The 26,850-nt window shown below is 44.0% G+C and overlaps 1 protein-coding gene across 1 annotated transcript in view; it reads left to right on the forward strand.

The window, feature by feature from the left end:
* OTUD3 (OTU deubiquitinase 3) overlaps positions 1-20,864 on the forward strand; it is a 31,640-nt gene extending 10,776 nt beyond the window's left edge. The window contains exons 3-8 of the mRNA XM_056122809.1: positions 5,521-5,633; positions 8,414-8,536; positions 16,192-16,323; positions 16,975-17,071; positions 19,559-19,743; positions 20,554-20,864. Coding sequence (XP_055978784.1) covers positions 5,521-5,633; positions 8,414-8,536; positions 16,192-16,323; positions 16,975-17,071; positions 19,559-19,743; positions 20,554-20,730 — 827 coding nt within the window. The 3' untranslated portion in view covers positions 20,731-20,864. The remainder of the gene's footprint in view (positions 1-5,520; positions 5,634-8,413; positions 8,537-16,191; positions 16,324-16,974; positions 17,072-19,558; positions 19,744-20,553) is intronic.
* Positions 20,865-26,850: the final 5,986 nt, after the last annotated feature.

The following is a 26,850-nucleotide window of genomic DNA, read 5'->3' on the forward strand; positions in this document are numbered from 1 at the left end:
ATTTAAATATACTTTGGGTTGGGGGATTGGGCTACACCCAACAGTGCTCAGGGGCTACTCCTGGCTCAGTATTTGGGGGTCACTCTGGGTGGTGCTACTTGGGACACAGATGGTGCCAGGTGTGGAAGCCAGACCTCCTGCATTCAAGCATACACTAACTCCTTGAGCTATTGTCCTGGCCCTAAAGTAAATTCTTTATAGGTGTTAGCCATTTGAGGATTTGGGACTATGAATATCGGTTATTTATTAAGAGGTTGCCCAGATAAGATGTTAAATTTTACCTTTTTATTTGGGGGGAGGGATTGGGCCACACCCAGAGTGCTCAGACTTCTCCTTGCTTTGTGCTCAGGAGGGGCCCGTGGCAGTTCTCGTGGGACCATTGCTGTACCGAGGATCAACCTGGGGTCAGCTGTGTGCAAGGCAAGCGCCTTAACCCTTGTACTGTCCCACAGGCCTTACGAGTATTTTAAATGATCTTCTGTAGATTGATTTATTTTGCCTCCCAAACAGTGCTTAGGGAGTCTGGAGACTATTTCTGGTGAGACTTGACCCACTGACCCGAGGGTGCTGGGGACCAAACTAGGGTCCTTGTGACTGCATGGCATGTACCCTTATCCCTGAGTTATTTTCTGAGCTTCCCATTTTTCAAATGGTCATGTGCTATTTTATAATCAAAAGTCATTTTGTTTTTCTTAATTTAGGGGCAGGAGCGATACCACAGTGGTAGGGCATTTGCCTTGCACGTGGTCGGCCTGGCCGAGCTGGGTTCGATTCCTCCGCCCCTCTCAGAGAGCCCGGCAAGCTACCGAGAGTATCTCGCCTGCATGGCAAAGCCTGGCAAGCTACCCGTGACATATTCAATATGCCAAACACAGTAACAAGAAGTCTCACAATGGGGACGTTACTGGGCCCGCTCGAGCAAATCGATGAACAACGGGAGGACAGTGACAGTGACAGTAATTTAATTTATAAATGCACATATATATAAGCTTCCCCCACCACATTTAATTTTTTTGTTGTTGTTGTTTTTGATCCATACCTGTGGTGCTTGGGGACTCCTCCTAGTCTATTGCCTGAGGATGGATCCCAGTGGTGCTCAGGGGACCACATGCTGGGGATCCAGCCTCTAACATGCCATGCTTGCACACTATCCAGTTGAGTTATCTCCCAGCCCAACTTTTCTTTTTTAGATCATTGTATTTTTCATATGCAGTTGTAAGAAGTAATACAGAGAGCTCTTGCCTAAACTTTACTCACTAATAGTCATGTAAATTTCTTCACAAAGACCCCAATTCAACCTGTTTTGTGTTTTTAGTCTTTTTTATTTTAGGCTCTGTGATATTTGACTTGTTTCTTAATTGGTACAGTCTAGAAAGGACTGTATTGAGCGCTTAAGCTTAATTTTGACAAATCTTCACTGGGATCTGCTGTCCTAGGCATTATATATTTATATATTTTCGGAGAGCCCGGCAAGCTACCGAGAGTATTCGATATGCCAGACACAGTAACAACAAAGTCTCCAATGGAGACGTTACTGGGCCCGCTCGAGCAAATCGATGATCAACGGGAGGGCCTTTACCTTTACCTTAAATTTTCATAACTATGTATTTATGTGTTACAAATAACACTTCATCACAGGACCCACAGTCTTTTCTTACCAGGAAAGATTGTTCCTGTGTTTTAGGGTGCTAGTTCTGGAAATCTTGTTGAGAGTGGATGAGCAAAGAAAGAGAAAAAGACTGAGAAGGGAGAGAAGTTAGAAGGTTCTTCTCAGTGGAAAAGGGTTTCTCCCAAGGCATCTGTTGGGGAAAATGAGGGAGATCCACAGGGCATAACTGATGCTGGATCATAACATAATTGACAGGACTCATTGGGGCGGAAGGAGGAGGAAGAGGGAATGAATACTGTGGCCCTTCTGCTTGGGGAGTGACTTGGTCGCTCTCCTGTCAACAGCACAACTGGCAGTAGGAGGAGGCTGCCTAAGAAGGATGGCAGTGATCCCACAGCTTCTTATTCCTAGGAAAACTCAATTTGTGAGTGAACACTGAAAGAAACAAAGTGGTCAAAGAATAGCTTGTATCCTTTGGGAATTGGATGGTCTGTTTCCTTGTATCACTTCTTGCCTAACTGTTGGATACAATTTACCAGATGATTAGCAGATGATAAATTTGGATAGGGTATGTGCCATCTGCCTTTGGATCAAGTGCATGCTTAGTTTGTGGTTTGAAATTCTGCTTTGACCATCTTCAGTGAAAGGTTGTCCGGTAGCTACTGGGATATGGCCAGAGAAGAGACTCAAAGTCACCTGCCAGCATGATGATCATTTTAGTTTCTTTTTGGAGACGGGTGCGGGGTGAGGTGGGGGCACATTGCGTGATGTGCAGGTCTTACTCTCGGCTGTGTTAAGGGATTATTCCTGGTAGGGCTCAGGGGACCATGTGTGGATATTGAACCCAGGTCCATATAGCTGTGCTGCCCCACTGTATTATTTCTCTAGACTGTGATAGACATTTTAGATGTACAATGGGAAGATACTTTCTTGGATTGTGATTTGACCTAGGGCAGAGCTGTCTAAGAATTTGTGCCTCAACAGAGTGAGAAGTGGTGGCCCCCTGTCTATCATCTAGAAGAAGCCTGCATGTTCTGGGTTTTGTTTTGTTTTTACATTAGTATTTATTTTGTTGTGTTTTGTTGTTTATAATCTGCACCTGGCAGTGCTCCGGGGTTACTCCTAGCTCTACACTCAGCAATTATTGCTGGTGGAGGTTGGGGGACCATATGGGATGCCAGGGATTGAACTCACTGCATTAGCGTGGAATGCAAGCGCCCTACCCACTGTGAAGTCCATGCATACTTTGTCTTCAGCTGAAGATAGGCTTAACATATACCCCACTCATAGTCATGTGTCTCCAATGCCAGTCTTACACTGTGAGACTCTTATTTATTTTGTGTTATGGGGCACATCCATCAATTCTCAAGGATTACTTCTGACACTGCACTCAGGAATCACTTCTGTAGGTGCTTAGGGGACCACATGGGATGCTTAGAATCGAATTTGGGTCAGTTGCATGCAAGACAAATGCTCTACCCTCTGACCCCTACACTGTGAGATTCTTGACGACTGGGTTTGTGCTTGTTCCATAGTACAGCATTGGTAGACACTGGTGGTGAGGTATTTGTTGAATAACCAAATGAGTGGCTCAGTTTATTCTTCAGGACCTGGTTACCCTCATAACTGGATGTATCCTTGAAAGATAATTTTTCTCTTTTAAATTGTGACTTTTACCCAGTTGTACAAATTTTCAGATCAGAATTACGAATATTCTTACAATTTTAAAATAAAAGAATTTTATTGAGGGAGGAGAGAAATTGGGGATCTCTCTATATCTCGATGTTGCTAGAATGGAGTGGTGTGGCTTACTGTGAAATCGACATCATGCACAGACTTGGGGTGTGGCAGCCCTGAAGTGGAATGCCAGACCCGAGTATCCTAAATGCCTCTTTTCCCTCCCCGCTCAGACCCAGCCCTTTATTAAGTCTGGTTACTTATTTCTTCCTCAGTGTTTTCTCTCATTGTGCGGATCAGACCAACAAATCTGTCTGCTTAGGTCACCTCAGTACCCGTTGCTGAAGTGTGCGAACCTTCCAGCTCCTTCAGTTTCCCACCTTGCAGGCAGAGCGCTGATTTAAGTGAATGTTTCTTTATCCTTACCTGAACCCTAGCAGTAGCCTCCCCATAGACCTCAGGATAAATTTCAAACATCTTGTGATTTTCTTCTTTCTCTGCCTTCGTCTCTTGCCTTTTCCTGTTCCATTTTCTTGTTTCCCACCCCACTACTGTTGTTCCCAGTTCCTCTCACACTGTATTGCCTATAAGGGCATCCTTCTGTCCCTCCCTCCCCTTCCTTCCTCCTGTTCTTGCTCCCTGTTTCCAGCTTGAAACATCATTCATTCCTCTTGTGCCTAGTTTCAGCTTGCCCCCAGGGAACCGGCTTAGTCCTTACACCTTCCTTTTCTCTCCCTGCAACCCGACTGGCTATAATTTTCTGACCAAGGGGCAAGGCTTGGGTGTAGTGTTCCACAGGACTACAAGGTAGAGCTTTTCCAAGGTCCCTCTCCGGTGTGACGGTGACTGGAAGGGCTGACATGACTCACTAGTTGTAGTTTATTGCTAGGAGAGGCTGTAGATCAGAAGTAGAGGAAGTTATGCAACACACAGAGAATCTTCATTGTGAGTCGGGTAGTTTACACAGATGTCAGTGTCCAGAATTTTTATTAGGGCTTTATTATGTTGATGCTGTTTGTTTGCTTCAGTGTATGAACTCTCTTGAGCTCCTCTGTCCTCCCAGGTGACTCTTACTTACATCTATGGTTAGAGAGGGCCACCTTTGGTCACCTCCTGAGCGTAAACTATCTTTGTGGCTTATGAGCCTGGCATGATGATCACTTAGATGCCATACGCCTGCAGGAGACATAGGCCAAGCCTTGTGGGGCCAGGGCAAATTCTTGATTACAGGTCCCTTTCCTGCAGTACTTACACATATGTATTCTAATTTCCTGGCTGCCTCCTACTGAGGGCAGTCTGCCTGCCGTGACTGGCTGCGTGAAGCACTGTTCAGGGGCCACAGTCTCGGGTTGGGCTGGTGGGCTAAATCTCAGCTCCACTGCCTATTGGCTCTGTGGCCTTGGTATAGATTATAAGCTAAACTTTGCCTCTGTTTACTCAGCTGTGAGATGGTATGCTTGATAGTGCCGTTTGAGCATTGTTACTGTATAGGCTTAATAACGACAATCTTTTTTATTATTATTTTGGCCACACCTAGTGATTTTTTTTTTTTATTAGTGAAACACCATGAGGTACAGTTGTAGATTTACAATTTTTTGTGCTTGGGTTTCGATTATACAATGATCAGATACCCATCCCTCCACCAGTGCCCATTTTCCACCACCATGGATAATATCCCCCCCACCCCCATCCCCCCATCCCCCCTGCCTCTGTGGCAGGGCAATCCCCTGTGTTCTCTCTCTCCTTTTGGGTGTTGTGGTCTGCAACACCTAGTGATGTTTAAGGCTTACTCCTGGATCTGTGCTCAGGGATCACTCTTGGTGGGACCTGGGGAACTTTATTGGGTGCTGGGAATCATCCAGCCCCAATCTTAATAATGATAATTAAGTGGATCAGTGTTGGGCAGATAATGAACACTCATTAATGCACATCATTACACTTCTGGTGGTTGTAGTTACTTTTCCAGTGTCTTTGGTAGAGTTAGACATATGGGAAGCATTCGGTAAATATTAAGTAAATGTATTCTGTGTGCGTGGTTAGTCCTTTTCTGAATTTCTGAGTAGCAGTCTCTTCGTGCTGCTTAACTAGTCAAATTCCTAGATTCTGACAAAGCTAATGGACTTTTCAGATATACTCACTTGTTTTTCATTATTTGGAACAAAATAAATACCAGAACATGTTTGCATTTGGATTGTCTCTTTATAAAGGCTTCACTTTTTTCTGTTTTCATACAGTGGCCAGTTTGGCAAAGCCGGGTACATTTGCTGGCAATGATGCAATTGTAGCCTTTGCAAGAAATCATCAGTTGAATGTGGTGATTCATCAACTAAATGCCCCTTTATGGCAGGTAGGTCACCAATTGAAGACTTTATATTTTAAGTAATTTATAAATTAGCTTTGGGGTTGTCCTAAGATGTTGGGACATAAACTATATAATTGACCTATGATATTGAACCTGATAAACTAAAACATGATTTGTATGTCACAGGGTAATTTAGATTTCATGCTTAACTAAAAATGGGAAGCTTCTTGTGGCTTGGGGTTAAATGATTGCGCTTTATAAAATGGAATCTGAAGTAAAATGGAATCTGAAGTACATTTTTCTTGTTTCTTAACTAGAGAAGTAAAACATGTTAACTGCAGGAAATGGAAAATTTGCCAAAGTCCACAAAGGCAAATAAAAATCCCCTGTTGAGACTAGGGCTGTAGCTCAGTGGGCTGGAGTGTGTCCTCCTTATGCCAGGCTCCCTGGTTCAGTCCCCAGTGCTTGGCCTCCCGTGTGCCACTGTGAGTAGCCCTGGCGACCCCCAGTATCGGTGGGGAGCCCACGGCCCCCAGATTTACCCATTCACTCTGCCTGGAGTTGATTACTGTTAATATTTTAGTGTGTATCCCTGTAATTTATATGTACTTTTAAGTAGAAAACTTTCACATATAACTAGGAAGAGATATAGCATGATACCTTTATGCACATTTGAAATACATTTGTACACTTGTAGACATATCAATGTGTAAATGTATAATATTCCTGTATATAAAGGCTTTTTGTAATTAAAAATCATTTTTCATATATTATCTAATAGTTTTCTTCCTGGATTACTTATTCCTAACATTTACTCATTTAGAAAGTCAACCTCTTTGGGCCAGAGTGATAGTATAGTTTGTAGGGCACTTCCTTGCATATAGCCCACATGGGTTTGTTCCTTGGCACCACATGTAGTCCCCTAACCCACTAGTCATGATCCCTGAGCACAGAGCCAGGAGCAAGCCCTGAGTCCACCCACCGCCCCTCTCCCCCTGCTCCAGATAGTCAGATTTTTAGAGATATACAGACACAAAATTCACACCTAAGTGAATGGTTCTGTGAGTTTTAACTCATAATTCTTTTTTGTTTGATTTTTGGCCCACACCTGATGGTGTTCAGGGCATACTCCTGGCTCTGTGCTGAGGGATCACTCTGCCAGGCTTGGGAGGACCCATATAGAGTGCTGGGGATTGGACCCAGGTTGGCTGTGTGTGTGCCAGACAAGCACCCTTCCTGCTGTACTTTTGCTCCGACCCCTCCCTAGTATTCTGGCTGGGAGTTAGATGGTGTACTCTCCATTATGTCTGTATCAAAACCAGACTGTACTCTGAGATCAAGATACTCTTCTCGAAGAAATCCTACATACTTCCGACTTCCGGTTCCATATGGGACTCGCTCATTTCATGGCTTCTGCTGTGTCTTTGGATCCCAAGCCCTGTTTACATTGCAAATCGTATCTTCCTGACTCTGGCTTTGCAAAACAGCCTGTGGGAGGTGCTAATAGGGTGGGCGGTTTAACCGAGATGGCAGCTGGGCTATTCTCAGGGATAGATTCAGAATGATGCGAGTGTCTTCTGAGGAGGGGGTGTATTTTGAGGGTCTTGCATCTGTGTTGGTGACCCTGGAGAGCACCAGTCCCTGTTGGGCTGTGCCACAGGGTTGCAGCCACCAGGGCTGTGCAGGGGGAAGGGAGGCCACGGCTGTTTCAGGATCATGGGGGGAGGCAGGTTTCTCATTTGTTTCACTAATGGTTTTCAGCATGTGGCTGATGGAAAAATGGGATCTTTGTTTCAACAACAGGGGATTTACTCTGAAGCTACTGAAGCAGATGTATCAAGCTGTTTTCCCCACTCCTGTAAAGGTTTTTTTTTTTTTTTAGGAAAGGCCCTCTCAACCCTGTATTTGTAATTTCGCACTTTTTCCCCCCCTGGCAGAGAGGGCTTCCAAATTGTGTGTGTGTGTATGTGTGTTTTCATTGTTCATGGTTCATAGTATGAATCCTGGTGCTTAGCGCACCTCACCCACCACCAAAGTTCCATTTTCCCAGTGCTTCTGTTCTTGGGCCCTGCTACCTGTTATACCCCACCCCCTACCCCTCAACACACACTGCCACATTAGTTCTAAGGTTTGCTTTCATTGGACAGCATATATTCCCTTGCTTTTTTTCTTTGGAGGCCACATCTGAGTAAGCTCATCTGGTATTTGTCTTCCTCCTTCTGACTTACTCTACTTAACCTGACACGATTTAGTTCTGTCTGTGTTGTAGCAAGATGCATGATTTCTTCTTTTCTTAGAACTGAATTGTATTCCACAGTGTATAAAAACTACCCTTTCTTGATGTGCTTAGCCTTTGATAGGCACACGGTTAGTAGTTCTGCTCCCAAGAATACAAAAACACTAATTTGAAAAGACCTGTCCTTGTGTCTACTGCGGTTCTGTTGATAGTGGCTAAGGTCTGCGCACAGCCCACATGCTTGAGCTTTTGGTCCAGTGTCTCTGCACCTGCTTTTGGGCTTTCCCTTCTTGGGTAGGTGGGCTGTGTGTTACCAGGACCCTTGAAACCACGCTGCTTCTACTTCCTTGTAAATCTTGCCTTGGATTTTAAGTATCTGTTTTCGTTGGAATGAATTTCCTTACAGTCATCTGTTAAGCACCAAGAAACTTTTGTACATGGTCATGAGAAAAACTAGTTCAGAACTTGTTGAGGACGTGTTCCGGTCATCTTCCCACAACGTGTCTCCGTAGCCCTCCTGACTGGCCTCCCTGGACAAACCAGGCGATGCTGCTCTCCCAGGAGCTGACCTCTCCCTTTCTGCCTGCAGATCCGCGGTACAGAGAAAAGCTATGGGCGGGAGTTACACATTGCCTATCGGTACGGAGAGCACTATGACAGCGTCCGGAGGATCAATGACAACTCAGAAGCCCCGGCGCATCTCCAGACCGACGTGAGTGGTACCCCCACTTTCTTCTCCCTCTGCGAGTTGTGTGCTCTGGCGCTGAGAAAGCAGTGTTGTTTGCTGTGGTGGTTTGGGAGCCTCAGTGAGAGGATCACCAGCAAGTAAACTTGCTAGTCACTGTGGTGCTTTTCCCTATAGCTGGTAGCTATGATTACATGGTTATCATTTATGCAGTGCTTAAAGTATTTGGTTAAAGGTCCCTTCTCCCTCACACTGAGGAATGTCAGCTTTAATTAATTTTCTAAGCTGGGTTATCAGTGGCTTACACTGCTATAGAGTTTCATGACCTTATCTTCACGTCTCTGTATATAAGACATACCACACTCCCACTAAAGTTCCGGTGTCATCTTACTATCCGAACAACCCCCATACTCATCTCTCCGACATCTCTTCCCTCTCCCCTCTGGTAACCACTACATGTATCTTTGTATTTTTTGCCAATCAGTTGGCTTAATGTTTATTTCAAACGCGAGAGACCATTTGATGATCATCTTTCACATCCTTATTTCCTTCAGCACGATCCCCCGTGTTCAATTTGTTTGGTCCCAAAAGGCACAGTTTCACCTTTTAAAAACAAATGCCAGCGTGGTGTTTCCCTGAGCATGTACCACAGCTTCTTGGTCCCGTCATCTGTTGCTAGGCATTAAATTGATTCCGTGTTTTGACTTTGTGTGTAACATAGGGTTGTGGATTTTTTTTTGGGTGTGTGTGTGTGTAAGATTTTCACTCGTGTTTGATAAAGACTGGATTTTCTGAGTCATGTTACTCACATTTAACACACACACACACACGCACACATATATATTTATATGTATACACTTTTTTTGCTTTTTGGGTCACACCCAGTGATGCTCAGGGGTTACTCCTGGCTCTGCACTCTGGAATCTCTCCTGGTGGTGCTCGGGGGCCCATGTGGGATGCTGGGAATCGAACCTAGGTTGACCGTGTGCAAGGCAAATGCCCTACCCACTGGGCTATCACTCCAGCCCGCATTTAAGAATTTTTAAGGAATTGCCATACTGTTTTCCACTGAGCAACTTACATTCCCACTAACGGTGTAACTGCAGTTTCTTTTTCTCCTAACTAAACTTGTTTCTAGCCTTTCGGATTGTGGTTTTGATTAGCATTCTCCTAATAAAAAGTGATGTTGAACATTTTTCACATGTCTATGGGTCATCGCTGGGTCATCTCTGGAGAGGTGTCTGTTGAGGTCATTCGACCACTTTTTAAAAATTTGGGTTGTTTGCATTTTTTCATTGAGTTGTCTGAGGTTTTCATTGGGTTGTTTTTGGTTTGGAGGCCTTACCCAGTGGTGCCTGGTCACTGCTCCTGCTCAGCTCAGTGCTCAGGGGTTAGTCCCAGCAGTGCCCAGGGCACCGTGAGCTGCTAGGGCCTGAACCTAGAGCTTCTGCATGAATCTGAGTCCCCCCCGTTGAACAATCTGCCAACCCTGAGTTTTGTTAGTTGCTTATTTGGATACCAACCCCATGTTGGATATATAATGTACAAAAATCTTCCAGTTGCAAATTTTCCTTGTTCTTTTGGTAGTTTCTTTTGCTGCATAAATAATTTGGTTTGTTTTGGAGCTGCAGTGAAGTATCCAGGGCTTCACCTATTTATTAAGATTATCTTTTTTGCCCTAACATAGGACCTGTCCTTGTCTGGACATAATTTTAGTTCCTTTTTGGGTAGTTTTAAAATAAATTAAGCTTTATTATTTATAATGTTATAGAGATAAAAGCACAATGTCTAAATATACAAAATGAAAAGTATGTATGCAATTTACCTCTCAGCATTGTCTTTATTTTTATTTGATCATGATTTGGTTTCAGTCTTACAATTTTCCAGCACTGGTTCTTTCACCAGTGCACATTTTCTACCATCAGTGTCTCCAGTGTTCCTCCCGCCCCCACCCCAGCCCCACCTGCCTCTATGAAGGCACTTCTCTTCTACTTTTCTTCTTTCTCTCTCTCCCTTCTCTCCTCTCCCCCCTCTTCCCTTTTGGGCATTATGGTTTGCAATACATACAGATACTGAAAAGTTATCTTGTATATCCCTTTACCTACTTTCAACTCTCTAGTTACTGTTTTGTTATTAGAGCTTTTGTTTTCTGCTTTTTAAACTAAGTATTATGGGGACTGGAGAGATAACACTGAGGATGGGGTGTTTGTCTTGCAAGCAGTCAACCTAGATTTGATCCCCAACCTCCCATGTGGTCACTTAAGCGTCACTGAAATTGATTCCTGAGCCCAGACATCCAAGTTGCAGTGAACTGTTAGATTTCATCTTTCCTTGGAGCTGAGTAGTATTCCATTGTGTTCATATACAATTTCTTAATACAGTGTACAGAAATTGGACACTTGGGTTCTTGCCACATCTTGGCTATTTTGAATAGCACTGCACTGAACTTTGGCATGAAACTCTCTTTGGATGAATGTTTTTGTGTTTTTAGGGGTAGATACCAAGAAGTAGAATCTTTGGGTCCTCCGGAAGCTCTAATCTCAACTTTTTGAGAAGTCTTTATACTGTGTTCCATAGGGGCCGACCCAGAGAACATTCCCACCTACAGAGGATCGTCTTCCTTTTTATCATGTCCCTACATTGTTTCCAGTCTTTTGATGTGTGCCATTCTCACAAGTGTGTGCTGCTACCTCGTATCATCTGATTTGCATTTCCCTGATAATGTGTGCTGAAGAACACCTTTTCACGACTCCACACCTGGTGGTTTGCGTGGGTAGGGTGGGGGGGCTTTACCCTTGAGAGCATGTGCTTTCTGCTTCCTGGAGGTGTTGAGGGGCCCATGCAGTGAAGGGCATTAAAACCAGAGGCCTTCAAATGACAGAAATGTGTTCTAGACTACCTCCCTGGCCCCTGCACATTTGATTTGAGGAAGTATCTTTTCAACTCCTCCCCACTTTTGGACGCAGTTGTTTGTTGTTTCGTGCGTGCTTTATGTATCTTAAATATGAGCCCTTTGTTAGATGTGTGGTGAGCAAGTATATTCTCCCACATGATTAGAAATCAAAAGTTTAAAACTTTGGGGAACTGGAGCAGTAGTACAGTGGGCATAGCACTTGCCTTGCGTGTGCTGCCAGCCTGGGTTAGGTCCCTGGTACCCCGTGTGGTTCTCTAAGCTGTCAGGAGTGATTTCTCAGCTCAGAGCCAGTACTAAATAAGCCCTGAACACCATTGGATGTGTCCCAAACACACACACACAACGTTTAGAGCTTTGTCGGTTTGTTAGGGGAAACAAATCATTTTCTTAGCAGGTTCATTTTGTTTTTTTCTCCTGTTCTTGCATATTTTTCTGTGTTGAACACTTATTTGCATTTGTATGAGCTGGATTAATTTCTTTTTTTAAAAATTTTAAATAATTTATTTATTTATTGAATCACTGTGGGAAAAGTTACAGAGCTTTCAGGTTTAGGTCTCAGTCATGTAAATATCAAACACATTTCCCTTCACCAATACTTTTTACCACAAACCCCAATAGAACCCCACCTCCCACCCCTCCCAATTCCTGTGAGGCAGATGAGTTCTAGTTAACACTCTATCTACTTTGACTAGATTCATTGTTTCGATAAAAGATGCACCATTATTATTTAGATTTTACCCCCCCCCCCAAATCAGACATGCTGAAAAAACATTGTGAAATGATTTGCTTTCTACAGCTGGGTTCAAGAATTCACGGCCGCGTGGTTTTGGATTTCTGCTATTTTACTTATTAACCCTGGAATTATTTCTACTAAAAGTCAGATAATTAAGAGATTGGTTTCTGTGCTCTGGAGTTGTGGCCGTGCCAGAGAGCCGCTCGTGGGGGGCAACTGGTGACCTCGGCAGGGCGTGAAGGACGGGCCGGAACGCCCCCCTTCCCGTGAGGTTTTTGTTGCCCCTGACCCCCGGCTCATACCTGCTGTCCACAAGGCTCCCGTGCGGTCGCCATCTTTCTTTCCAGAGAGCTGGATTAATTTCTTTTGCCTGTTTTTTCACCATTAATTTTTCCTAATGAAGTCCAGGAGATCTTTATGGGCATGGTTTTGTTTGTGATGTAGATTAAAAATATTTTTTATCACTGCCTGTCATCTGAATTTTTATTCTTTTCCCTGTGGTCTTCTACAGCCAAAGGGTTTTAGATATTTATGTAATTCAATTTATCAGATGTTCTCAGTGTTTTCAGAATGTAGAAACTAGGAAAATACTGATGGCTATTTATACCAAACCCTAAATGGTGGCCCTTGAATTTTCAGGGTTTCCTGAAGAGTTCTACAGAATCCACTTGAAATTTCCTCTTTTTCGTTTTGTTTTCACTGAGAATCAACTGGGGAAACATTTGAATCGGTGTTTCTTCTCAGACTACATATTTTGTTGGAAGAGATGATCCTTAATTCTTCATGGCCATGTATAGGTATAATTTAGTATGAAATGGCTTTAATTAGTTGATGGCAAATATTAAAAAATTATCAGATGTTCTTAACTGTCCCTGAGGGTTTGGAGTTATTTAGGAAGGTCTGACTGGGGAACACTCTGAGGTTGTATTTTTGTTTGTTCTGTTTTGTTTTGGAGCCATACCTGGCGGTGCTCAGGCTTACTCCTGGCTCTGTGCTCAGGGATCACTCCTGGAAGGCTCGAGTGACACATGGGGTGCTGGGGATTGAACCCAAGTTTACCATGTACAAGGCAACCTGTTCTGGCCTTGAGGTTGTATTTTGATGGTTTCCCATTATTTATGTTTTTACGGTTTTATTAAAGGAAATTGATGAGGCCAGAGAGCTCAGTAGGCTGAGAACGTGCTTTGTATGCAGACGACCAGGATTCAGTCCCTGGCACTGCATAGTCTCCTGAACTCTACAGTAGAAATGACCCACCCCCACCCCCAGCTCTTCCGTGCCAGGAGTAGCCACTGAGTACCCCTGAATGTGACCTAAAATAAGAAAACAAGCAAGAAAAGTAATGGAAGGAAATGAAGATTTGGCTCAAGTGGCCTTGGGTATGCGAAGAGTGTGGCCTTGCATAGAGAAAGCCCTTGGTTTGATCTGCATTTGGTGGGTGACCCCTGAGGCCCCACCACTGCCCGTTCTCATGTTGGCCCCCATTCCTCCTGGGTCCCAGCATTGCAGTATGAGGCTACCAAGCTTACCTTAATGGCAACACCAATACAGAGCTGTGCTGTCTAGATACATTATCTCTTTGGAATTTATACTCATACAAGGCTGTTGAGAGTATGGATCCCAAAGTGGGACTTTTCTATTGGTTACCTCATTTGATCCATACCATTTCTTACTCATAAATATTTTTTGCACTGATTTCATTACAATATTGAGGTGTTCTGGGGCTACTCCTGGCAGTGCTGGCGTGGTTATTTCTAGTGCAGCTCAGGGATCATTGAGGATTGAACGCGGGCTTCCCATATGCAGAGCTTACCTATCCCTTTGAGCCTTTTTCTTGGCCCTAGGTGTTTGATTTTTATTTCCAAAACACTCTGCAGTGACAATGGTGGAAGTAATAGCCTTTATAGTTTTTCCTAGTTTAATGGAAACGAAGCAGCATTCTATGGAATTATAGTGGCTATTTAATCAAAGCCACACTGTGAAATCTTTAAGTGGTTTCCAATTATAAACCACTGTTAGTTGTGCTGTGAAGAGTACTTTTATACTCTTTTATATAAATGCAAGACTCTTGGTAAACATTACCAAATTGTTAGGATATAATTTCATCATGGTTAAAATTTTAAGGAATACTATATATGTTGCTGGATACCATGCCTACTTTTACATTTGGGAAGTAGAACTGTCCTTCCCCTTTTCTATCCTCACTGTGGTAGTACAAGGAACAGAGGGAGCAGAAGCAAGTGATGAGCACTCACAGAGGGATACTTTCAGCTTTCCTGATTGAGGTTTTGGGTCGTAAAGGCATCACAGACACTGGATGAACTCTCTGGGTTGCAGAACTTGGGTTGGCAGGTGTCCGTGAGGTGTGTGGGGGATATGCGTGAGGTTAATAGAATCTTGCTTACTCGAAATCACACGAAAGCTTGCTGATAATAAGCTCGACCCAGGGAACCAGATGAGAGTTGGATGAAAATGAAGCAAAAGCTCCTTGGATACCTGTTACTTAGCACAAGGCTCTGGACATCACAAGGCTCTGGACATCACTTGATCACCATCCCGTTACTCATGGATTTGCTCAAGCGGGCACCAGTAACATCTCCATTTGTCCCTGTCGCGTGCTGGTGTAGTCCAATGGCGTCTGATCACTCCAGGAACACGAAGCGCCTCAAACTGTCTGACCATCTCGAAGGTGGGCGGCCATACAATCTTTTGATGTCCTGTGGAATTGGTTTAGTCCAGTGGTGGTCTCCAAATCGTATTACGTGTCCAGTCCATCTGATTTTTGATGCCTTGGCAAATGAGACAGTGTCCCTGATTATCGATCGTCGACAGAGGCCGGAACTCTGGATTCCTTCTCTTGCTTGAGTGAAGCATAGCTTCCAAGCATAGCTCTTTTGATTCCTCTTTGGGAGACCCGAATTTCGTAGGGCCCAGCTTCTGAGGTGTATGCAGGAAGAACGGTAGAGTTGAAGAGATGTGCCTGGAGCTGGAGGTTCTTCGTCCTCTTAACAATTTCTTCGACGCTCTTGAAGGCGTTTCATGCCGCTCTCTTCCTCTTGCTCAGCACAGGTGCCAGGTCATTTGTCATGTTGATTTCTCGACCTAGGTATACACATAACTGCTGCATTCAGAGATGTTCATTCCGTTGAGAGTGAATGGAATGTCAGGAACGAGTTCCTATCTCACCAACATTGTCTTCGTGAGATTCAGCTGCAGTCTGACCTTTCCACACTCATGGTCGAAGTCTGACCAGCATTTGTGTCGCTTGGGTAATGTTTGGTGTTATTAGAATGATGTCATCAGCAAAGTGGATGTGGTGTAGTGGCCGACCGTCTGTCTTCACTCCCATTCCTTCCCATTCCAGTTGTCGCATGATGTTCTCGAGGGTGGCACTGAAGAGTTTTGGTGAAATGATATCACCCTACCGAACCCCTCTCTTTACGTCGATGATCACATCCTTGTAGAATGGTGAGATCCTGGTAGCGAATCCATAATACAGCTCGTGGAGGATCCTGATGAATTGAGTTTGAACGCCTGTTTGGCTCTGGACATCAACTGAGACAAATTCATGTGGTCTGAAATAGCAGTCACTGACAGAGTGCTGGCATATAGAAACAGTAGGAACTTTAATATCTTTTTTTGTGTTTGTCTTGGCCACACACGGCAGTGCTCTGGAACCCCTCTTGGCTCTGAGCTCAGGGGTCACTCCTGGAAGTGCTGGGGGATTATATGCAGTGCAGGCAATCCAACTTGGAGTGAGCTGTGTGCAAAGCAAGCACCTTTAACCCTTGTGCTCTCCCGCTTGCCTTTAATCCTGTCTTACTGAGGAGCTCATACCATGTCTTGGGCCTTTCTTTTTAAGAAATCTCAGTCTGAAATATAGCACGAAACAGCCTACTCACTGGTATTTCTTCAGGACTTTTTTTGGGATCTTTAGGTATTTTTGAGAGTGGAGTGTCTTCTTGTGTTTGAGGATCTGATTATTGCTGAAATTTGCTGAAGTGCCATGATTATCACGCTCTGTATTTCCTTTAGTTTCAGATGCTTCATCAGGATGAATCAAATAAAAGAGAGAAGATGAAGACAAAGAGCGTTGACTTTGAAGGTGATCTGAGAGATGAAGTAGGAGATGCTGTTCAGAAAGTTTACAGTGCAACTGGATGTTCAGTTAGTATTTATCATGCGATAATGATTTATCCCTAGGGATTGTTGTGCCTGGTATATCTGCTTATTTTGTGTTAATTACTTTAGCATGCCAAAACTGATTTATATTTGTAATTGATCTGATCAGGGTCTGTCAGAGCAATGAGAGATATCTCTTCATTCTCTTCTTGTTTGTTAGACTATACCTTGTTACTGCTCCAAGTCCTAAGGAAGTATCTGAATTTATTTGTTTCTGACAAGTGTTTGTACTAGGGACTTATAAGAGAATTTATATTAAATACTTCAGGTAACTAGGGGCTGGAGTGATAGCACAGCGGGTAGGGTGTTTGCCTTGTACGCATTCAACCTGGGTTCGATTCCCAGCATCCCATATGGTCCCCCAAGCACGGCCAGGAGTAATTCCTGAGTGCATGAACCAGGAGTAACCCCTGTGCATCACTGGGTGTGACCCAAAAAAGCAAAAAAAAAAAAAAAAAAAAAAAACTTCAGGTAACCAACCTTATGGAAAGTCTAAACACTTTTAAAATGGAAAAGGTTTTGAAACCTTTCATTAAGTCTTAACTATTACATCATTTTGTTTATCAAATCGTTGAAGTAGAGATAGGTCGAAAAGTATACCCAAGAGCCTTGAACTGTTTTTTGTCTCTTGGATAGGATTTTAATTTGATCGTCCAGAACTTGGAAGCTGAAAATTATAATATTGAATCTGCAATAATTGCCATGCATCAGATGAACCAGGGGAAAAGAAATAGTAAGTACATTATTGATATTTATAAGCTTTTAAAATGTAGTGGTGGTTTTCCAAATACTTTCTTTTAATCAAGCCACAGATATTAAATTACATGGTTAAAAGTGTCCAGTAATTTTTTTATTGAGCACCTTCTATATGCAGGCATTTTTACTGAGTTATAGCCCAGAAGGGAGGGGTAGAGTGGAGATAAATAAGTCACTAGTATAAAAATGCACACGGGAGTGGGTGCACAGGTTGGGATGGGCAGTGTTGGGGAGACCAGCCTTTTAGAAGCATGCCTCATAGAGCCAAGATGATAACAGAAATAGAATAGAGAGCATAAACACCTCATTTTATTTTTATTTATTTTAGCACAGCGGGTAGGGTGTTCGCCTTACAAGCGGCCAACATGGCCGACCCGAGTTCGATTCCTCCGCCCCTCTCGGAGAGTCCAGCAAGCTACCGAGAGTATTCGATATGCCAGACACAGTAACAACAAAGTCTCCAATGGAGACATTACTGGGCCCGCTCGAGCAAATTGACGATCAACGGGAGGGCCTTTACCTTTACCTTTTTATTAGTGAGACATCATGAGGTACAGTTGTAGACTTACAAATTTTTGTGCTTGGGTTTCAATTATACAATGATCAAATACCCATCCCTCCATCAGTGCCCATTTCCCACCACCACGGATCCCAGTATCCCACCCCCCCATCCCACCCTGCCTCTGTGGCAGGGCATTCCCTTTTGTTCTCTCTCTGTCTTATTGGGTGTTGTGGTTTGCAAAAGAGGCAATGGGTGACAATCATGTTTGGTTTATAGTCTTACTTTCAGCATGCTTCTCCCATCCTGGGAGGATCCTCCCAACACCCTTTATTTGGTGCTCCCTTCTCCCCTAGCATGTGTGGCTGGCCTCCAAGCCATGGAGTAAAATTTCTGGTACTAATCTCGGTCATTCTTGGGTGTTAGTCTCCTATTTTGTTACTTTATGTTCCCCAGATGAATGCAATCTTTCTATGTCTATCCCTTTCTTTCTGAGTCATTTCGCTTAACATGATACTTTCCATGTAGTACCACTTGTATGTAAATTTCATGACTTCGTCTTTTCTAACGCCACGGGGAGCTTGCCAGACTCTGCCCATGTGGGCAGGATACTCTCGGTAGCTTGCTAGGCTCACCAAGAGGCATAGATGAGTAGGAAGTGTTAAATAATGTGTTAAAATATGAAAATTAAAATTAAAATAAAAAATATGAGTAACATATTATCAAACAGGCATAGCAAACAATGGCACCAAGCAAAAATTTAAAATTGTAGTCCCTAATTAAATAGCTTTATAATATAGTAATACACAAGGCATTAATCCGAGTTAGGAGGAAGAGCAGCATGAAGTATGGTATTATAAACAGATTGAACTGAGTGATAAGGCACCTGTGAACCTCCTTCTCTTCACATCACACCTATTTTTTTCCTCTGCTTCAGTAGCGGTAGCTTCTCAAACTTCATTCCTCTGCCACAAATCTAAATTATGGAGGATGCAAGATGTAGCTTTGGTCATCTTTTTTTTTTTAATTTATTTTCTTAATGGATCACCGTGGGATACAGTTACAGACTTACAAGTTTTCATCTGGCCCGCATGGCAAAGCCTGGCAAGCTAACCGTGACATATTAGATACACCAAAAAACAGTAACAAGTCTCACAATGGAGATGTTACTGGTGCCCGCTCGAGCAAATCGATGAACAGTGGGAGGACAGTGCTACTATACCTTATTAGACCTGAGTAACTTAGTCTTTATAATGCTGGAATGGCCCTATCCAGACTCTTGACTGTCTGCTGTTGTGTCTATCAGGCATGGGACAAAGAGACAAGGGGTTTCTGCATTTTAACTTTGTCATTAAACATTTTAACTAAATTTCCTCCTTCCCTCACTACCCCCCCCCCCCCCCCGTGCCCCCTACTGTTTTGACTGTATTGAAATTTACCCTGGGCCAGAGCGATAGTATAGCGGGTAGGGCATTTGCCTTGCATGCGGCCAACCTGAGTTCAATCCTCGGCATCCCTTATGGTCCCCCAAGCACCGGCAGGAGTAATTCCTGAGTGCAGAGCCAGGAGTAACCCCTGAGCAATGCTGGGTGTCATCTGGAGTGCAAAAAAAAAAAAAAAAAGGAAAGACATTTATCCCACGGAAATTTGCTATCCAGATAAGAGATTCTCTGGGTACCCAGGTCATTTTTATAGTATTTTAGCAACTATCATGTTGTCGATCTTGTTTCTCAGTTCTTTTTTTTTTTTCTGCTTTTTTTTGGGTCACACCCGGCGATGCCCAGGGGTTACTCCTGGCTTTGTACGCAGGAATTACTCCTGGCAGTTCTCAGGGGACCATATGGAATGCTGGGATTCGAACCCAGAATTCTGGGTTGGCCGTGTGCAAGGCAAAGACCCTACCCGCTGTGCTATCACTCCAGCCCCATTGTTTCTCGGTTTCAGTAAAACATATTTCTTTGGCAGGTGCAGAGGAGAATGTGGATCCCAGTGGCCGAGTGCTGAAGCAGTGCAATCCCTTATGGGAGGAGGGTGGCAGTGGCGCCAAACTCTTTGGAAATCAGGCCTTAAGTGAATGCCGGACTGAAAACAATAAGGTGCGGACCAGCCCCAGTGAGGAAAACAAGGCAAACAAGAATCAGCTCCAAAAGGTACGAAAGACGGACTGGAAGGCCGTCAGTGGTGCTGCTGAAATGCAGTGGGAGTGGGAGGAGAACTAGGGACGTATCCTGGTTTATGAGTTTCTTTTGATTCCTGAAAAGTAGCTGTGGTAGAAAATATGAGGCTCACACAAGAGTTTGTGAAGCAACGTGAAGACCGTGCCTTTTCTTCTCATGTTGCACAGTGTCCATGGAAAGAGGCACCCCCAGCGTGGCATTTTGTGTGTGACTGTGATGGCCAGCCTCTTCTCTGGGTGCAAATGCCTCGTCTCCATCCGTTAGAAAAATCCCAGCCTTTGTTTTTGTAGATAATCATCGTCTGCAGTGAACAGATAGATTGTCAAGTGCTCCCCCAAAAGCTATATATGGTCCTAGTATATAGCAGCAGTTCATTTTACTAAATTTGGAATTAATTTAAAGACTTTCACCAAGAAGTTCAGGGCTCCCAATGCAGCGTACTGTGCCAAGCCACTGGCAGAGGCAAAGATGCACTGACTTCTGAGGATTTTGTTAGACTGGCCTGGCGCACATCATTATATACAAATAGAAAGGTAGCCGGTGTCATGTTTGCATATTGCTGGGCAAGGTTATGCTTCTGTAATTTATTTGGAGTTGGCCTATGAAAAGGCTGGAATAATTTTTTTTTCAACTAGCTCATTCTGGGAATGTAAAATTAAAAGTAAATTTGAACACTTAATGAAAATGAATTATTCTTGCGCTGGTCCTTGCGTTTTCCCATTGTTGTTGAAAGGCGGTGGAATCTGCCATGCCGGCAGCTCACCCAGGACTCGGTTCTTTCAGATCACAAACAGACAGAAGAGAGAGCAGCAGCGACTGGAGAAGAAGAAACGCCAGGAGGAGCGGCATCGCCACAAAGCTCTGGAGAGCAGGAGTAGCCCCCGGGACAACAACAGGAGTGAAGCCGACGTGAACACGCAGGTCACCTTGGTGAAGACCTTTGCTGCTCTCAACATCTGACTCTGGCCCCCTGGGAGTTGAGAGAAATGAATGAACAATGGGGAGCTGCGTACAGAGGCCACTGTTTCCAGTGAGGCCACCCTTTGCAGATGAAACACAACCCTCAGAACCTACACACACATACACACACACACACACACACACACACACACACACTTAGTTTCCTTCCAGCTGCCTCCTCTTTCTGTTCAAAGTTTTGTTAATTATATATATATTTTTTGTTTTCTGGAAGAACAGCAAAGCCATTCATGTTCTGAATTAAAATACTGAGTTGATTTCGTGGTGGGTAGGGTTAGGACAGGAAAAAAAAACAACTTTGAGATATGTTTCCTCCCCCCTCCCCCCGCCCCACTCCCCCAACTCATATCTTCTCCCTCCCTCCCCCTTCCCCTCCCCCGAAAAAAATCAGAGTTTAGTCACCTTGGGATCTTTCCATAATACTTGGAATGAGTTTTGGGTAATTGTTTATAAAATAGTTTAGATTGAATAAGAAATTTTGAATGATAGATTGAATAAGAAATTCTGAATGATACATTTTTTTTAATTTCATTTTCAAACATGTCATTAGTATACAGGATAGTTTATAAACATTCTCCAACTCAGGAACATGTTTTGAATTAACTTTCTTCTAATCCAAGTTAATCAGAAGATAATCGAGGAAGTGTTTTTCCAGAGTAATTGGAGATGGCGGTTGTGGCCTATAGTCACGGTGGAAATTCAAACAGCTACAGTTCTCTCCTTCCTAATTCTGATGTTATTTCAGACAGGATACAGGTGTTGTTAGTGGTTGGTATTCAGCCTTCTGATAAATGCACTGACTTTTGGCAAGACCTGAATTTGACTGAACTGTGTGGTGGTAGTTTTGAGTTTTGCGTTCTTGTTTCTTGACAAAGGGAAGATGGTATGTTGCTGCTTCTGATTCAGTACTGGAATTCTGATCATATGGAAGGAGAATTCATACATGGAAATGGAATAATCAAAACATTACTCAGGTTTTGCCTAGGAAGGTTGTTGGGGAGAATGTCTGGAATAATATCTAAAGTTTTTATGTTCACAGCTGAAATGACCATTTTCTTTCTTACTGTTGTAGATTTAGAAAGATGGCTTGAGAGAAATAAAAGGTAGCATTACCTACTGCTAAATGTTTTTAGGTTAGTGAAAATGATGCACTTTCTTTATTAAAACTTAAGCTTTCTGTGTGGTTTGATGCTGGAAAAACTATGGCATCCTTCTTATGTTGTCAGTGACTTAGGTTGAATTGTTGGGCAGAAGGCATACTATTTGTTTTTTTGTCTGAGGCCTTTTGAATGATACCACACACAGTTCTGAAATGACAGGTTCAGGTTGTGGATGGATGTCATTCCTAAAACGGGTGGATGTAAGTTTTAAAATGGATGCAAGTGGCTATTCTTGGTCAGTCTCTACCACACTGAGACAAATACAGATTCTGAGTCAGAAGTTAAATTGTTATTTCCCCAACCCCTCTCAAGTATAAAATGATACAAGTTCCAAGGCAAAGGGAAAACTCCTAAAAAAAAAAAGTTCTGGATATCTAGATGTATCTTTGTCTAGACTGGCCCTGGTTTTATTGCACTGTCTTTATCAAGCAGGGGTTTGTTCTCTTCAGTTTTAATGATGTGTATTAATTTTCTGTTTGTTTGACTCTGGTGACTTTTTTTGGTGGAGCACCACTAGTCTCTTGGAATTCCTCCCAGGACATTGCGGTTTGGGTTTCTTCCTAGTACAGTACATTGTTTATGTAGCAGATTTAGAAAGTGCATGGCGTTTTTTGTTGTTGCAGAGTCCTGACTTTGAGGCCCTCGTCTTCAGTCCTGACCGGGGAAGAGTCCCTATTGCCTTACAGTCTCCATGGGAGTGAGGGCCATTACGTTAGGGGCTCCTGCTCTCTTGATTGTCATCTTGGTACAGACTCCTCACTGTCACTGGGCTTCTTGGCAGGGACTCTCTTTCCTGCCTCTTTCCTGCCTGCTTTGTACCAAGAAGTGCAGGAGACGTGGTCCTCTCAGAAAGGTCAAGGTTGGATTCCAGAAATTCCGCAAAATTAGGAGTCAGAAATAGCTTGGGGACAAATGGACAGACATAGTAGAATTTCTTAATTTATGTGGTAAATGAAGGCATTCCCGCTAGGCTTTAGAAGTGTAGATGCTGCTAAAAAGTTCTTAAAGAATATTAGGCACTTTTCATTTATAAATTATCTGATTCAGATGGTAGATTTAAGGGTTTCAAAAACTAATCAGATGTCTTCAGAAAATTTCTTTTATTACCAGTTCATAATTTTGGTCTGTGTTTAGTATGTAAATTTTTAGGATTGGGGCCCATGAAGCCAGCTTTAGTGATGTAATCAGCTAAGGTTTTTTTTTTTTCCCCCCACCATCTCAGTTTCAGGCAGTATAAGGTAGATCAGTAAATGTGATTGCCTTAGTAGGCATTTTACAGTTACTTTCTTGGCAGCCCAAGTGCAGGTGCAGTATGTTTAGGCCTGGGATGAGTATTTTCAGTAGCCGTTTCCTAGTAAGTAGTTCTTAGTGCACTCCACATTAGGAAGTGCATCTCGCTTCACTTCTGGGTTACATTGTGGCTAGTCTAAGTTTATGTTTCTTGGAATTGTATGGGTAGCTTTTAATGAGGCCAGGAGAAAGGGGATGAGTTCAATATCTGCTTATTAGTTTTATAAACTACATATAAAAGTTTTATGGATTTTAAAAAAGAAGATTTTTTTTAAAAGGTTAAAATAAATAAAACTTCAGTGGCAACAGCTTTATACTACAGAGGTAGATGTATTTAAACAACATAGGAACCAAAACTTATAAATACTAGTGTTGCCACCAGGAGATATTAGAGAGATAGAAAGTTTATGTGTATTTAATTTTTCAATAACAGGAGCATGAGCTTTCAGGAGTAAAGTTTGGCTGAGGAATTGCGGCAGAAAGAACCCTAAATGTTCACTGAGATTGTCTGTAGTTTCTTTCATGCTTTCCGAAAACATCTCCAAACCCATTTTTATTCGAGGGCTTGTGAATTGGGATCTTACTGTGGAGCACCTAGAACTGGGCTCAGGGGCCCCCTGTATAGACATTGCTCCTGCCCCGCCTCCCCAGGGGACTTGGACAGAGGGAAGAGTCTGGCCTGGGCTGCCAGGAGCTGCCTCCCCTGCGTGGGGCGTTCACAGATCAAGTGGGAAGTTATCGGATGGACTTTCAACACCGAATGAGACCAGTGGAGGGTCATGTTGTCATCGTGCAGTTTCTCTGGTTCTGGCAAACTCTCGGCTCTGCCTGGGTTTTACTGGGTTGCTGGGGAATGCGATCAGTTTACCTCTGTGAAGCAGACGAGCAGCTCAGATAGCCAGTCGGCGTGGGTTCCCGGTCGGAGCTGACTGAAAGGGTCTCTCTGGGTGGCCTGGGAATGGTGCTGCGTGAATTCAGCATGTCTTCAGCGGGCCTTGCCTGGGCCTGACTCCTCCTCTGGGTGGATGCGTAGCTCCTGATGCCCCCCTCCCCCTTTTTTTTTCCTTTTACCTCAAAGACTCTGTTTGTTGCAAACCTGTAGGCAGCCTGCTGCCGTTTCGTCTGTCTGTGAGTCTCCCTATCCGCCCCTCATTCATCCCAGCTTTCAGAGCAGGTTTTGCTGAACTCCAGGGCCTTCAGATCATTGTTCGGGGCAATTTCAGAATGATACTTTTTACAGGGTCTGCTTCCCTGGCTCTCGAGCCAAAGATGCGTTTCCTCTGACATTGGTGAAATGAAGCTGTGAGCGGCAGTTTTCACATCCAGCCAGTCTGCTGCCAGGGGAGAGGGAAATGGAGTACCTGTTCCACCCAGAGTGCTTCTTCCGTGTGGACCTCATGGTGTGTACCACACACACATGTACTGGGCCCAGCAGACTACCTGGGCCTGTTCTGTCCCGAGGTGTGATGCCCAGTGAAAACCCCAGGCTCCCAACTCCTTCTTCTAAGGAGTTAGCTTCTGGAGTCTCTCTCTGTCCTGCTTAGGGCTACTTTGTAGCTTGATTAAAACATCTCACAGTCTTGCAAAATTACTCAAGAAAAGGCTGGTACCAGTAAAGAATGTATTTCAATAGAAGTATGGTCCGCATGGTGATTGTATTTTAAGCCGGACATACCTGTGGTCCAAGACTTCCGCCCGTGTGCTGATGGAATGGCTGGTCTGCCCCAGTCCCCCGTGTGTCCACATCCAACTCCCTGCTGCCAGCCGTCTGTGACAGAGTACCCGAGCCCCACCATGAACCTCACCTGTGGCCCGAGCCCCTGGCAGGTCCTTATGCCCCATGGAGAGATCCAGGGGTGGGACTCTTCCCCTTTTTGGCCCTGTGGTTGGTTTTCCCAGATGGAAAGGGCCTTGGTCTTCCTTCTTCCGTCCCAGCATCCTTCACCAAAACTGAACTCTGTGAGAAGGAGAAGAAAGCCTGAGTCTGAGTTCAGGCCTCCATGTTCCTCGTGCTGGTGTCGGAGTGCTGGTGAGCGCCATCCCCTTCATGACGGAGGGCCAGTGTGTCTGCCCTGGGAGCAGCAGGGACCCTCCCAGGCTCAGGAACCCGCTCTTCCCCCCCCCCCCCCCCCAAATTGCACTATACTTGTTCTAGCTTCAGTCTGGAGATATCTAAGACCTCCATGGGGTCATGATTCATAGACTTAGCGAGTCTTGCCTTATACCTATGGAGCGTGTCGGGGAGAGACGAAGCCGTTGTCTCATGTCCATAGTTCATTCCCTCTGTGTTGTTCATTTCCTCAGATTGTAATGAACCATTTTATTAATATGAACCATTTTATTTTTTATTTACCAAAGTACTGTACTTGGCTATTTGCAGTGTTTTAAAAACCAAATGTTTCTTTTGTTTGTTTGTTTGTTTGTTTTTAATCTTCAATACTTGGTGCAATAGAAGCTGCAAAGATGTGCCACTTTATCTATGAAATGGAGTTTTGTATACCAATAAATTCTAGTTTAAAGACAAAGGTTCCAGATGTTTTTGTCACTGTTGACCCTGTTCAGGTACCCGAGACCAAAAGAACATGCTGGGAGAGAAGTAGAAAGTCTTTTTGGGAGACCATTCCCTGGCAGTTATGTGGTGGTGGTCCCAGAAGGGTCAGGGTGCTCACACTAGACTTAGCACATGGGCAGAGCTGCCCTTCCTGTCTGAACTCTCAAGATTTCTGTGTGAGGGGCATGGCTCGGTGGTCAAACACATGCCTGATATGAGACTGTTTCATCCCCTGCACTACAAGAAAAACAGAAAATCAAACAAGGGCCCGAGAAACATGGCCCGCCTGATTCACCCAAGCACTGCCAGGAGTGACCCCTGAGCACATCTAGGACGAAGCTCCAAGCACTCCTGGACGTGGCCCACCCTTCAGACAAAGATTTGCGAGCTAGCTAAAAACATCTTTGCTATTTGCAGGTGTCTAACAGGACCAGCTGTTTTGGCTGCCACCTGGGGCTTCCAGGGCTTTGAGGGTGGAGTGATTCATTGCAGGACAAGCTTCCTGAGACCCTGGGCAGTAGTGATGGGAACAGGGAGTCCCCTAGAGGAGCTCCTCAGGAGAGGAAGAGGGCAGTGACAGCAGAGGGCGGGACCCTGAGCATGCCCAGCAGGGCCACAGTCTCACAATTTAGGCTTTCTTGTGTTCTTATATTTGCACTTACTGCCTTTGAATTGGCTCCGTGGTATCAGAAACCAGAGGCTTCTGGTAGCACCCTGGATGAAAAGAAAGAATACCCTGCTGCTGGCAAGGAGCTACACATTAGCCACTCCTCGTGTGACTTTTGCCTCCACCCTTCACTGAGACACCTCTGGGTGCACCAACACCGCTTTCTTGAGTCTGTGAGGTGTTCTTCCCTCCCCCCCACCCCCTCTCTCCCAGTTACAGACCCTCTTACCCAGCTGATTATTATTATTATTTTTTAAGTAATGTAGGAGTCCTGCTCTTTGTTCAGCCATTGATTAAGCTGATTGAATTGGGCATGAGCTCCACATTACTTTTTATTTTATTGTATCACAGTGAGATAGAGTTACAAAGCTTTCATGTTTGAAATTCAGCCATACGATGATGGAACACCCATCCCTCCACCAGTGCACATTTTC

The sequence above is a fragment of the Sorex fumeus genome, unplaced genomic scaffold (genome assembly GCF_029834395.1).
Source record: "Sorex fumeus unplaced genomic scaffold, SorFum_2.1 ptg000047l, whole genome shotgun sequence".
In the NCBI taxonomy this organism is placed as follows: Eukaryota; Metazoa; Chordata; class Mammalia; order Eulipotyphla; family Soricidae; genus Sorex; species Sorex fumeus.